A 14,823-nucleotide genomic window follows, 5' to 3' on the forward strand; every position below is an offset into this window, starting at 1 on the left:
TAATAAAAAGAGGCTTCCCATTTCTACCTGTATGCAAACCATTTCTCTTGCTGCTGCTTTCTGGCATTCCAAAACTAATTGTTTAGAGTGGCTTCTGTTTCTACCTTGCTTTGTGGCTTCCATTCGAAAGAAAGGCATTCTGCACCTGTTTCTACCTACAAAATGGGAACTATAAGCAATTACTGACTCCCTCCTTACCTGTCAAAGATTTAAGAAGATCACCTAGACACTCTTCAAGAGCTTTGAGCTGCTTAGCAGTAGTACTAGATGAACAGCAGCTTCAATTTTTATCTTCTCTTGAAGTGATCCTTCTAATGCTGTCCAGAAGAACAGAGTACAAACAAATAAGACTCAGGCCAACAAATGGATTGCAGTATAGGATCTCACATCTGGAAATCCTATAATGTTACTTGTTGCCAAATAGGCTTAGAGGTGAAAATTGATGAACCTAGATCTCAAAGTGAGAATTTTTCTGTGGTTGGGAAACATTCAGGTGATAATGATCAATTTCTGAAATCTTATAATGAAAAAGTATTTATTAAAAATAAATAAAAAAACAAGTCATATCAATAAAAATATTTAAATGTATATTTCCCATAATACAACCATTCCATTTCTTGCTAGCTATAAAAGACAATGCAAAGGGATATAAAAGGATGGTAAATGTAATACCATTAACTGGGAGAAAACTGGACACAAATGTGTATCCACCTAAACATCCAAAAATAAGAGACTGAGTAAATAAATTACAATATATCCATACTATGGAATACAATGCAGTAGCTAAAAAGAATAAAGGAATACTACTGAAAACACTTCTAAGACATACTAAAAATTGGGCGGGGGGTGGGCGAGTTGCAAAACAACAGATACAATGCAATGACACTTTATGAAAAAATAAATATTTGTATCAATAACTAAATATTATTGTAGATATATCACTGGAAAAGACTCTGATGCTGGGAGGGATTGAGGGCAGGAGGAGAAGGGGACGACAGAGATTGAGATGGCTGGATGGCATCACCGACTCGATGGACATGAGTTTGAGTGAACTCCGGGAGTTGGTGATGGACAGGGAGGCCTGGCGTGCTGTGATTCATGGGGTCACAAAGAGTCGGACACAACTGAGCGACTGAACTGAACTGAACTGATATCAATATACTTTGAGATATATTGATTATTATAGATATATATCAATGTACAATGAGTTGGACACGACTGAGCAACTGAACAACAATGTACATAAAGTATAAAAAAAGTCAGGAAGATATACAGCTGGATAATCTTCTGCAAAAGACTCTGGGACTATAAGCTGTAGACAAGGGGGATTTTTCAGCTTTATATGTAAGATTGTGTGGTAGTTAATTTTATGTCAATTTGGCTAGACTATGATGCTCAACTGTTCAAACAAACACCAGTCGAGATGTTGCTACGAAGCCAACATTGGGTGTTGGGGGGGTGCGCCACACAGCCTGCAGGATCTCATTTCTCCAAGAAGGGACTGAACCCAGGCCATGGTAGTGAAAACATGTCCTAATTACTGGACTGCTGAGGAATTCCAAGATGGCAATTTTTAGATTAGTTGAAATTTAAATCTGTAGACTTGGAGTAAAGCAGATTACCCTCATAATGTGAGAAGGCTGTTTCCAATCAAATGCAGGCCTGAAGAGCAAACACTAAGGTTTTCCAAAGGAAAAGCAATTCTGCCTCAAGATTGCAACACAGAAACCTTGCCTGAGATTCTGATCTATAGATTTCAGACTCAAAACCATACAACTCTTTTCTGAATTTTCAGCCTGCTAGACTGCACTACAAATCTCACTTACCAGGTCCTACAGTCACACACGCTAACTCCTTAAAGTAAATCAACCTCTTCCTCACCCTTCTCTCCTTCTGTCTATACGTGTGTGTGTGTGTGTGTGTGTGTATATATACACAGATATATACATATATGCAGATATAGATCTCCTATTGATTTTGTTTCTCAGAGAACCCTGACTAATTTACTTTTGTCTTTCTAATAAGGATATATTTCTGTTGTGTGTAATAAAAGATAAATTCATAAAATCTTGGCCCTTACCCAATGTTATTTTTTCTCTAAAATTTTATAAAATGCTTCTGCATACATCCAACTAAAAACTGTGTGAGTATATTTTGAGCAGATGAAATAAGAATTATGGAAAGAATTTACAATTTACTAATGGAGAAACCTCCACTGAGATTTAATTTAACAAGTACTGTAGAAATGTAAGCTTATTTAGCTTTAGTCAAATATATGGAATACTCAGGAATAGATAATGGGTAAGTAAAATAGTTTTAAAGTTGAAAAGCAGAAAAAAGGTCCAGGGAAATGAATTTAACAATGCAGCTTCTTTATGGTCTTCTTAAAATTAAAGCATTAAAAATATAACAGAACAATGTGAAGACATTGTTTCCTATTTAACAAGGCAACTGACAACAAGAATATTTTTCAGCATAAAATTCAAATGAACTAAGTTTTCTCTCCTGGTTTCTGTAAAATGATCTTCCAACTCTGTAACCAACCATTTTAATTCCCTATTTGGATTCAAGGAGAAAAGAACACATGACTTGACAATTAAGCTACTTGTTCTACACGCATTTCCATCACATTATTTTGGCAATATGAAATACTGAACAGTTTTTAAAGTGTAAAAATCTCAATTTGCACATACTGTTTTATCTTCCCGAAAAAGCCATCCAGTTTGGGCACGCGTGAAAGAAATTGATTTGGTTGATAAGGTTGCAGAGTAAATATCACTACTCATTAAAATGTCAACCTCTTCTTCTGTTTCCATCTCTGATTCCTGAGGTAGAGGCAAAAGGCAGATAAAAGAAACTAAGTTTTTAAAGGTTATTAGTGCCACAAATGAAAATATCAACAATTAAAATGTTACACATTTCAAAAAGCAAAAAGGACCGATTCTAAAAACAATTACAGAAGTTTAAACTTCATATATCTAAATAAGTTGGGCTTCCCTTGTGGCTCAGCTGGTAAACAATCCACATGCAATGTGGGAGGCCTGGGTTCAGTCCCTGGGTTGGGAAGATCCCCTGTAGAAGGGAAAGGCTACCCACTCCAGTATTTTGGCCTAGAGAATTCCATGGACTGGATAGTCCATGGGGTTGCAAAGAGTCAGACATGACTGACTTTCCCTTTCATCTAAATAAGTTAGAATTATAACTAATTATGAATCTAAAAATACAGGACACATGAAAAATGTACTTTGTAATGAAAATAATAATAGTTTACCCCATCACAGAAATATATAATGGAAATAATACTAGATTACCCATTACATAAATACAGATTACTAATTACAGAAGATTTAAGAATTAAGTAGACAAGTCTGAGACAAAATGCCTATACAAAGGTTTTGTTTTCTTTAAATACAGATGAATCTTACTTTAGTTTTTTTAACCTGAAGACCCACTGCTATCATTTGAACCCTTCTTTCCCAGTAGTTTTAAGTGGAAAGAAGGAAGGGAAGAGAAGGAAGGAAAGAAAGGAAAGTAGACTTTCTTTCCCAATAGTTTTAAGAGGATGGAGGGAAGGGAAGAGAAGAAAGGAAAGAAAGGAAAGGAGTATAGGATCTTCTCTATACTCATCAAAGAAAGAAAAGGAATCCATAAATATCATCCCATGGTTTCCAAACTCAATTAGCAGCCTTGCTTCAACATATTCCCCAGTGCTGGCATATAATAATTGATCAATAATTATTTTTTAAAAAAGAAAGCTTTGCGCTTATTTCATGTACAGAAACATAACTAAATGACCAAGTACAGAAGAGTAACTGAGTAGGTAATAAATGAAGTTCTATTCTCTTAATAGGCTAAGAGAGTTTCCCTGATACTTAGGACCACAGAATCGGAACGAGATAAGGAGAAAAAAGGAAGAACCCAGAGCCTTAGTGGAGAGTGAGAACCATCCACAGGGTTTACAATAACTAGAGGCTCGATTTTCCATACTTCCTGATGTCTAGATTCCAAAAAGGCCCATTTTCTATTCTTCACCAAACTTTCACCCAGATTTCCTTCACCCTTGCAAGTGAGGAATGGAAAATCTTGACATTAATGTTAAGCCTGTAACAGATGAAACTGTATTCCTGGTAACCCAAAGTAATTCTGAACACAACTGCAAAATTTTGGCTGGCATAGATTGTATAGAACTATTAATCCTCATGATGCAAATATGTTATAAATTAGGATTTTATGTATTAGCTTGGGAACAACACTATAAATAATACTACCTATGAAGAAATTTGCCTTAAGTTTCAAACATCCCATTTCAAATGAACTTTTTTTTATATAATTTTACTTATGGATTTATTTTTGGCTGTGCTGGGTCTTTGCTGCTGCATGGGCTTTTCTCTACCTTAGGTGAGTGGGGGCTACTCCCTAGTTCTGGCGCACAGTGTTCTCACTGCAGTGGCTTCTCGTGTTGCAGAACACAGGCTCCAGAGTGCAGGCTCAATAGTTGTGGCACACAGGCGTAGTTGCTTCTTGACATGTGGGATCTTCCTGGACCAAGGATCACACCCATGTCTCTCTCTTGCACTGGCAGGCGGATTCTTTAGCAGTGAGCCACGAGGGAAGCCCGCAAAAAACATTTGAACTCTTCTATAAATTATACACTGACTATCTCCTAACCCTATCATAGAAAATGACCTGTTATTACTTACATTCATTCAGCGAACATTTAATGAACAGTTATTACTTATATATACATATTGACAAAAAATCAAGTATTCCCTGCCTTGAGAATTACTGCTCACTAGGTTTTCTATATTCTTTCAGACACAAAATACACACGCATATACCCTAAATACATCAGCTAATATTTACACCACTAGCCTTAATCTCTGGTTTCTCTTTTAGTATCATCTTTCTAACTCATCTATTGCCTTATTAGCTATCCTACTGTTATTTAAGACACAAGAATTCAAATTATTTAGTATATTTCTGAGAGTCTAGAATAAGGGTCAGCAGAATATGAACGGCAGTCAAATCTAGTGCACCACCTGTTTTTATAAGTAAAATTTTTATTAGAACACAGCCATACTCATTCACTTATATATTGTCTAAGGTGACTTTTACGTTCATAACAGCAGAGGTGAGTAGCTATGACAGAGACCTTATGACCCCACAAATATATTTAAATATCTAAAATATTGACTCTCTCCCTTACAGGAAGAGTTTGGCAAACTCTGGCTTAGAATGCACTGGTGCTGTATTAAGTACCAGAGAACACAACTACAAGAAGCCCATACCTTTGAGGAGCTTAGCCCCCCAAGAAAGAAAAATGCCATATAGATTTAAAAAAAAAAAGAAATAGCACTAGAAGCTCTACAGCACCAGATTTAGTGGAGCAGCAAGAAAAGAATGGTCACCCAAGAAGGGAGGAAGTAACAACACTAAATAGGGATCCCACAGGGTGAGTGTGTAAGTGTATTCCTGGAAGTGGAAACAACATGCACCAAGGAATGAAACACCAGATAGCCCGGAAAAAACTGCAGAGAGGTCAGCATGAGGGTAGCTATGATAACAACGTAAGGCAAACATGGGAAAAGTCAGCAAAAGCCACGTCATGAAGGAACCGTGCCATGAGGAGGAATTTGGATTTTATTCTTCTTGGCAATAGGGAACTTTTAAAGTGTCTTTAAGGAAGAGAAGTTTCATGAATTTGTTTTCAATGTTCAACCTATTTCCAATATGTGAGATAATTTAGAAGCAGACAAGAAGGGGGCCAGGAAGATCATTTATGAGACATTTGTGACAGTCCAGCTGACATAGTGAGTATCCAAATTATGGCAATAACAGCATCAATAAAAAAAGGGATAATTATAAGGCATTTGGAGAGGGAAACGGCAACCCACTCCAGTATTATTGCCTGGAGAATCCTGTGGACAGAGGAGCCTGGTGGGCTGCTGTCCATGGGGTTGCAGAGTCGGAGGAGACTGAATCAATTTAGCATGCATACACCCATAAGGCATTAGGGAGACAATAACAACCACACATTTTCTCTATTAGGAAACCTGAGAGTACAAGATGTCCAAAAAACTCCAAGCTTTCTCACTGAACAGAAAATGATGTTAATCACCAAAAGAAAGAAAATGGGAGAACAGGCACCTGGAGCGTAAATAGTGAGTTAGGTCTTCAACAAACTGAATTTTGAGGTACTTAAGAGACACATATGATACCCATTAAGCATTTAAACAGCTCCCCACTCAGAAGATCTGAGTTACAAATAAATACTCATGAATTATCAACTAATAAGAGGTAGTGAAAGCTGCGGGGATATTCTGGCAATTTGTAAAAATGAGAACAACATCAAGGGCCTATCAATATTCAAGAAGTAAGCAGAGAAAGAGCCTCTTGATGAAAGTGAAAGAGAAAAGTGAAAAAGTTAGCTTAAAGCTCAACATTCAGAAAACTAAGATCATGGCATCCGGTTTCATCACTTCATGGCAAATAGATGGGGAAACAGTAGAAACAGTGGCTGACTTTATTTTGGGGGGCTCCAAAAATCACTGCAGATGGTGACTGCAGCCATGAAATTAAAAGACGCTTACTCCTTGGAAGGAAAGTCATGACCAACCGAGAGAGCATATTAAAAAGCAGAGACATTACTTTGTCAACAAAGGTCCATCTAGTCAAGGCTATGGTTTTTCCAGTAGTCATGTATGGATGTGAGAGTTGGACTACAAAGAAAGCTGAGCACCGAAGAATTGATGGTTTTGAACTGTGGTGTTGAAGAAGACTCTTGAGAGTCCCTTGGACTGCAAGGAGATCCAACCAGTCCATCCTAAAGGAGATCAGTCCTGGGTGTTCACTGGAAGGACTGATGTTGAAGCTGAAACTCCAATATTTTGGCCACCTGATGCGAAGAGCTGACTCATTTGAAAAGACCCTGATGCTGGGAAAGACTGAAGGCAGGAGGAGAAGGGGACGACAGGGGATGAGATGGTTGGATGGCATCACCGACTCAATGGACATGAGTCTGTGTAGGCTCCGGGAGTTGGTGATGGACAGGGAGGCCTGGCATGCTGCAGTTCATGGGGTCACAAAGAATTGGACAGAACTAAGTGACTGAACTGAACTGAAGCAGAGAAAAAGGAAGAGGCAAAAGAGACTAAGACAGAAACATGGGAAAAGAATATCTATTGGCCAAAGTCAAATCACAAAGAAAGGAAATTTTAAGAACTGAATTACTAGTAATAGAAAACACTTCAGAGATGTCTATATAAAGAGAAGGTTGAAACAAGTGCACTGATATCAGCAATGGATTCATTATGAACATCATCTAATACCCCAAACCCTACTTTCTTTTCAAATGCTCCAATGTATCAGTGACACCACTATCATGTACACTATTCTATAGTCGGTGCAGTGTGCAATACCATCATGCTTAAAAAGCAGGTACATACCTTAATTTAAACATATCAATACACGTTATTGCTAAAAAATGCTAGCCATCATCTGAACCTTCAGCGAGTCATAATTTGTTTGCTGGTGAGGATTCAAAATATTTCAGTTCAGTTCAGTTCAGTCACTCAGTCGTGTCCAACTCTTTGCGACCCCATGATCACAGCATGCCAGGCCTCCCTGTCCATCACCAACTCCCAGAATTTATCCAAGCTCATGTCCATTGAGTCAGTGATACCATCCAACCATCTCATCTTCTGTCGTCCCCTTCTCCTCCTGCCCTCAATCCTTCCCAGCATCAGGGTCTTTTCAAATGAGTCAGCTCTTCTCATCAGGTAGCCAAAGTATTAGAGCTTCAGCATCAGTCCTTCCAATGAACACCCAGGACTGGTCTCCTTTAGGATGGACTGGCTGCATCTCCTTGCAGTCCAAGGGACTCTCAAGAGTCTTCTCCAACACCACAGTTCAAAAGCATCAATTCTTCGGCGCTCAGCTTTCTTCACAGTCCAACTCTCACATCCATATATGACTACTGGAAAAGCCATAGCATTGACTAGACGGACCTTTGTTGACAAAGTAATGTCTCTGCGTTTTAATATGCTGTCTAGTCTAGGTTGGTCATAACTTTCCTTCCAAGGAATAAGTGTCTTTTAATCTCATGGCTGCAATCACCATCTGCAGTGATTTTGGAACCCAAGAAAATAGTCAGCCAGTGTTTCTATTGTTTCCCCATCTATTTGCCATGAAGTGACAGGACCAGATACCACGATCTTAGTTTTCTGAATGTCGAGCTTTGAGGCAGCCTTTTCACTCTCCTCTTCCATCAAGAGGCTCTTTAGTTCCTCTGTGCTTTCTGCCATAAGGGTGGTCATCTGCATATCTGAGGTTATTCATATTTCTCCTGGCAATCTTGATTCCAGCTTGTGCTTCATCCAGCCCAGCACTGTGCATGATGTACTCTGCATATAAGTTAAATAAGCAGGGTGACAATATACAGCCTTGACATACTCTTTGGGATTGGAATGAAAACTGACCTTTTCCAGTCCTGTGATCACTGCTGAGTTTTCCAGATTTGCTGGCATGTTGAGTGCAGCACTTTGACAGCATCATCTTTTAGGATTCAAAATAGCTCAACTGCAATTCCATCACCTCCACTAGCTTTGTTCATAGTGATGCAACTTAATACCCACTCAACTTTGCACTCCAGGATGTCTAGCTCTAGCTGAGTGATCATACCATTGTGGATTTTATCTGGGTCATGAAGTTCTTTTTTGTATAGTTCCTCTGTGTATTCCTGCCACCTCTTCTTAATATCTTCTGCTTCTGTTAGGTCCATACCATTTCTGTTCTTTATTGTACACATCTCTGCATTAAATGTTCCCTTAGTTTCTCTCATTTTCTTGAAGAAATCTCTAGTCTTTCCCATCCTATTGTTTTCCTCTATTTCTTTACAATGATCCGTTAGAAAGGCGTTCTTCTCTCCTTGCTATATTTTGCAACTCTGCATTCATATATGATAGTAATTGATATACAGTTGGCCCTCCATATTTGCAGGTTCCACATCTACAGACACAACCAACCAAGGATGAAAAATATTTTGGGAAAAGATTCCAGAAATTTCCAAAAACCAAAATTTAAACTTGCCACGAAGTCCAGTCAACTATTTACAAGGCATTTACATAGTGCTTACATGTATTTACTTGTGTGTCTGTGAATTTTGGTAACCTCAAGGTTCCTAGAATCATTCCCCGACAGATACCAAGGGACAAATTGTATACTATTAATACAATGCCACTATACATAGCAACTGCTACTGCTGCTGCTGCTAAGTTGCTTCAGTCATGTCCAACTCTGCGTGACCCCATAGACGGCAGCCCACCAGGCTCCTCTGTCCCTGGGATTCTCCAGGCAAGAATACTGGAGTGGGTTGCCATTTCCTTCTCCCATACACAGCACCTAGCAATGTCTAGATGCATTTTATTAGGTCCTTGATAAATGTTTAAGGAAGGAAGATAGGGAAGGAGGAAAAGTCAAAGAACTATGTAAAATTAATTCACTTAAATTACTTTTTGATCATATCAATATGCTGTTTAAGAATCTTGCTCTGTTATCAACTATGTGTGCCTGCATAAAATAAAAATAAAAACAAAATAAAAGCAACAGTGATAAAACAAAATGTTGATCTAAGAACATCTGTAGGGCTATCAATGATATATATAGATACTATAAAAGCTGTTTCTTTGGTTTATGGCAGGGAAAGGAGCTTTCAGGGAACAATGGATCAAGATAATGGTTCACATGGTTTTTCAAAGGTGGTTGTAGAGGCAAAACCAGTACGGAGATATGGTGTTTAAAAGGAATATAATTTTACACTTTAAGAGTGAAAAGAAAGAGAAAAGAAAGGTAGCCAAATAATTAGGCAAAGTAAAAGGGAAGAGACAAAGAACTAAAAGACGTGCCCATATTAAAGAGACAGAGATGGTTCACAACCCGAAAATAAAGTAGGGACAGATTCAGTAAATGAGAACTGCAAGAAGTTAGAATTTACTTAACCAGGAGATTATCAGTGAATTATGAGCAAACAGACGCAATAGTTTAGTCAGGATAAAGAACAGATGATAAAATTTAAAAAATAAGCAAAAAACTAGAGGTAAGAAAATGGAAACCTTAGGAATAAACCATCTCAATTATGTCTTATGCCTTTCAAAACAATTACACTGAGGCTTGGCTGCATACACAGACTTTTTTTTAAAATCATTTACAGGAATTTGCTCAACATGCTCACCTCATGGTGTATTCGCTGATAAACTTTTTGTTCATTGTCTAATACTACAAAAGATTCAGAGGGTGCCGCATCCCCATTGAAAATGAAGCTTAAATCCCCTCGTTGGCACTTCATGTCAGTAAAGTCTATGAGAGTAGTGTCAAGCCTGTGAAAGATGGATAGATGAGAAATTCTGACAAATAAAATTTCAATAAAACTCCATATTAATGAAACAAGCTTTGTTCCTTCTAAAGTCAAACCAAGAGGCTAATACCATATTTCAAAGCCAAACTTATAGATAAGAGCTAAATTTAAAATATCTCATTAAAAAACACTAAAATAATATTTAAATATATATTCAATTTTACCTATATTTCATTTTCCTGAATATATAACTTCATTAATCCAGCAGGAGAAAAGTTGTTTTCCCATTGCTGCTGCATTTGTCTACCTGTACCCTATTCTATTTCCCTTACCATAGCTACTCTATAAAATTTACCTCAAGGAAGAAGGGCAGAAAGGGAAAGCAAACCCATCGAACATTTTTTGATCCCTTTAAGACAAAGTTGCTAGCTCAGCAGAGTACAGCTGACCCTTGACCATAGGGGTCTGGAGCACTGACTCCTATCCCCTCCATATATAACTTTACAGCTGGCCCTCCATATGTACATTTCCACACTCTCAGATTCAACCAACCCTGGATCATGTAGTACTATAATATATATTTATTGAAAAAAGATCTGTGTATAAGAAGGCCCAAGTAGTTCAAACCAGTGTTGTTCAAAGGTCTGCTGTACCTATGAAGAGTATAGCAATGGACAGACCACATTCTTAGATTAAGGATTGTGTGTCCAGTCTTGTCCTTGTGAGCTGCATCGAAGCTGATGCTTAATCATACAGTACTAAACCTTGCTTCATCCTTCAACTCAATAAACCATTTCATTTACTCCAAATTCTTGGCCTTTTTGCTTAATTTCTCAGATTCAGATTAGCATTCTCTTTCCCAACATTTTCTTTTCTAACATCTCCACAGCCTGAAACATTATGGCAAATATTCATGTATTCAAACACCTGTATGTTTGTTGTGTTCATTGTAACCAAGACCTGACATGGTCAACCCAATGGGTTGGTCTCAAATAAATTCTATAAATCACTATTTGGTGAAATTAGAGAGAATAATGGAGTGGAAAACTTTAGAAGTACCCTGATGTGCTTCAATATTGCCCAAGGCTTTGTAGTCTCCAGATCACTTTATCAGGACCTCTCTGACTGGCTGCTCAAAACACAGTCCTTAAGTTATGAAACAGGCTCACACAGCTGTTAAGAAATACTTATCACACCCAAAAGAAAATTTCTTTAAGTCTTTGTGAGAAGTCCACCCTGGCTACTGAGTTTCTAACACAATATAAGAACTCATTACTTTGTAGGATTTTCCGTTCTCACCACAGACAAGGCAAATGAGTGGGCATGACTAGTTTCCCTTTATAGGAAAATCTGAAAAATGGAACATATTTCACATGCTGCATCAAAAGAGTAACCAAAGTTACATATAATTTAACACCCAAACTAGTAACTTTTAAAAGTGAAGGTGACACTATTAATTTTACTAGGACAACAGAGATAAACAGGGAAGTATGATTAACCTATGTATAAGAAGCTCTTTTCTGAGCCATGTAAAATATATACACCCCTCAAAGTCAAATAAGAAGTCCTAAAAAAATAGCAAGGCACCAACTCCTGTAGGAGTGAACTCGACTTGCTGCTTTATAGTTGAATTCTTGCTCCTGGTCCACTTTCAGTGGCCTGCTACTGCACTACTGGTGCTTGTACAACTAAACATATTCTGTGATTGCTTGTACATGTGGCACAAGAGAAAATTATGCCAATAAAAGGTGCTTATCTCCTACCTCTATAAGATGTGGGCTAATGAAGTCTCAAAAAGGGGACAGATCATTTTATATGAGTGGCCTATTTGGACTCCACGCTTCAGCTACCAGGGAACTCTATACCCCTCAAAAAAAGAAGACATGGGCCAGAATAGTCTTTTGCCTCCACTCCCTTCTTGCCCATCCTGGGTGAGAATAGTAGTGGGCTGTAAGGGGTGGGGATGAGAGAAGAGATGCACAGAGAGACAAAGACAGACTGACATTGGCGACATTTGAGCCCTTAAATCTAGCCACACCTAAAATCTGTCATTGTAAATTTTTATTTTATATGTGTTTTCATAATTTGCAACTGAAAGACTATCTAACACAACTTAAGATATTAGACATATTAGATGACATAGTAAACTGTATCAAACATGCCTCATAATGATATAATTTATCATGGTGATATTTTAATGTATTAACTAGTCCTTGGCTTTCAGCTTAATGAGCCTAAATACTTTTAATTTTTACCATGTAATTCACCATGAAGGACACAAAGTTCTTTATACAAATTCAAAGGTTCAAATAGAAAATGTTCTTTTACAGATAAAAACTTGATAAATACCCAAGTAAGTGAAAATAGGGCCTACCCTTGAGATAGGAAGAGCTCAAAGGAGACAGTTTGCAAAGATTATTTAGGTCAATGGTTATATATTACCTCAAAATTATTAATAGTGAAAATATCTATTAGTATTCTCAACAATAAAGTTGTTCATATTACTATTTCTACTAAAATATTAACTTCTCCTAGACACCAAAGAAGATACTGTGTTGTTTTTTGTCCACACAGCTTGCAGGATCTTAGTTCCCCAACCAGAGATGGAATCTGTGTTCTTGGTAGTGAAAGCATGGAGTCCTAACTACTTGACTGCCAGGGAATTCCCAAAGAAGATACTTTAAATAATCACATTGCTATCATGAGATACAAGTAAAAGTCATTTGAAGTGATGTTTAAAAGAACTAATTATCTCATGATATTTAAATGTGAAAGTTTTTATTTAATGTTAACAAACTTGTTTTTCTTTTAATTCTTCATCTATGCAAAAAACCTTTACCATACATTCTAAAGTGCAGCTTCTCCATTACTCTAGTTAACTTTGATAACCAGCATTTTGAACCTATCACTCCTTCAACCTTAGTAAAGAGTTTTCCTGCTAGTTTAAGTCCCAGGTTTCAACGTCTTACTAAATTACAATAGCTTCCCTTAAGCTACATTCTTTGACACAATTATTCTATCAGGCTCTTATTCTCATATGTCTATCTTAGCCATTTTGTGGGGTTTTTTTCTATCATCTATATTTATTATGTAATATGTATCATGTCATTTACTTTTAAAAGGTATATATAAATGTGAAATAATTTTTTAAAAGAAAGAAGCTTCTTTTCTCCTAAATTTAAGAATCAAACAGAACTAAAACTAACCTTTAATGCAGCACACGGAAGACAATACCATTCTCACAAGTTATCTACTAACTTTGGCAAGTACCTACATTAAAAATTTTTTAACTGATGAATAATTTTTTGAAATCCATAATATATTGCTAAAAATAGGCTACTGAATTAAATCTGCATCATTAATAAATCCTTTCATACTTTTTCACCCATACTTTACTGTGTTTTCCAAGTTTCTGTAATAATCATGAATTTAATGTGCATAAGAACTTTCACGATGAGCAATCTGAGGTTATTTTTAAAAAACAAAAACACAGAAAACTCTACCTTAACCAATAGAATTTTGCTTGAGAATAATTATGCTAGAACGTACTTCTAACTAAAGGTTTCTCTTCATTATAGTTCATCATACTTAATAATTAATCTCATAAACAGTTGATTTTCTTTAAATTCCTGTCTTGTGACATGATAAGAAGACAGTAAGTCAGAGAGGTCCTGGCTCAGCCATTAATTTGCAATATGCTCATGAAAATCACCTTTCTCAACTTTCTAATCTATAAAATGAAGAGTTTAATATAACTTTTTAAGACATCTCTAGTTCAAGACCTCTACATACTCAATATTGTGAATTTTTATAAACATAGGCATATAAAATTACATGTATATATATGTAAATATACTAATATAAATACATTAAAATAGGGACATTTCCTGGCAATCTAGTGGTAAGGACTCTGAACTCTTACTGCTCAGAGCCCAAGTTTGATCCCTGGTTGGGGAACTAAAACCCCACAAGCTGCACAGCATGGTCAGTTAAAAAAAAAAGTTGGCATATTCACTAGCATTCTAAATAGCTTAAATAGGTATCATTTATATAATTTGTTGTTCAATGCTAAGTCGTGTCCAACACTTGCAACACCATGGACTGCAGCACACCAGACACATCTGTCCTCCACTATCTCCCAGAATTTACTCCAATTCATGTCCATTCCATCAGTGATACTAACTAACCACCTCATCCTCTGCCACCCACTTCTCCTTTTGCCTTCAATCTTTCTGAGCATGAAGGTCTTTTCCAATGACTCGGCTCTTTGCATCAGGTGACAAAGTACTAGAGCTTCAACTTCAGCATCAGTCCCTCCAATGAATGTTCACAGCTGATTTCCTTTAGGGTTGACTAGTTTGATCTCCTTGCTATTCAAGGGACTCTCAACATGACATTTGTTCCTTGGAGGAAAGCTATGGCAAACTTACTGTATTAAAAAGCAGAGATATCACTTTGCTAACATAGGTCCA

The 14,823-nt window shown here is 37.1% G+C and overlaps 1 protein-coding gene across 1 annotated transcript in view; it reads right to left on the reverse strand.

The window, feature by feature from the left end:
- The window catches only part of ANKRD13C (ankyrin repeat domain 13C), a 101,606-nt gene that overhangs the window by 31,099 nt on the left and 55,684 nt on the right, over positions 1-14,823 (reverse strand). Inside the window, exons 7-8 of the mRNA XM_055402288.2 lie at positions 10,229-10,373; positions 2,694-2,825 (exon numbers count right to left, since the gene is read on the reverse strand). Of these exons, the coding sequence (XP_055258263.1) occupies positions 2,694-2,825; positions 10,229-10,373 (277 nt within the window). The remainder of the gene's footprint in view (positions 1-2,693; positions 2,826-10,228; positions 10,374-14,823) is intronic.

Source organism: Moschus berezovskii, chromosome 4, assembly GCF_049115385.1.
Source record: "Moschus berezovskii isolate FMDL1 chromosome 4, NW_MosBer_1.0, whole genome shotgun sequence".
In the NCBI taxonomy this organism is placed as follows: Eukaryota; Metazoa; Chordata; class Mammalia; order Artiodactyla; family Moschidae; genus Moschus; species Moschus berezovskii.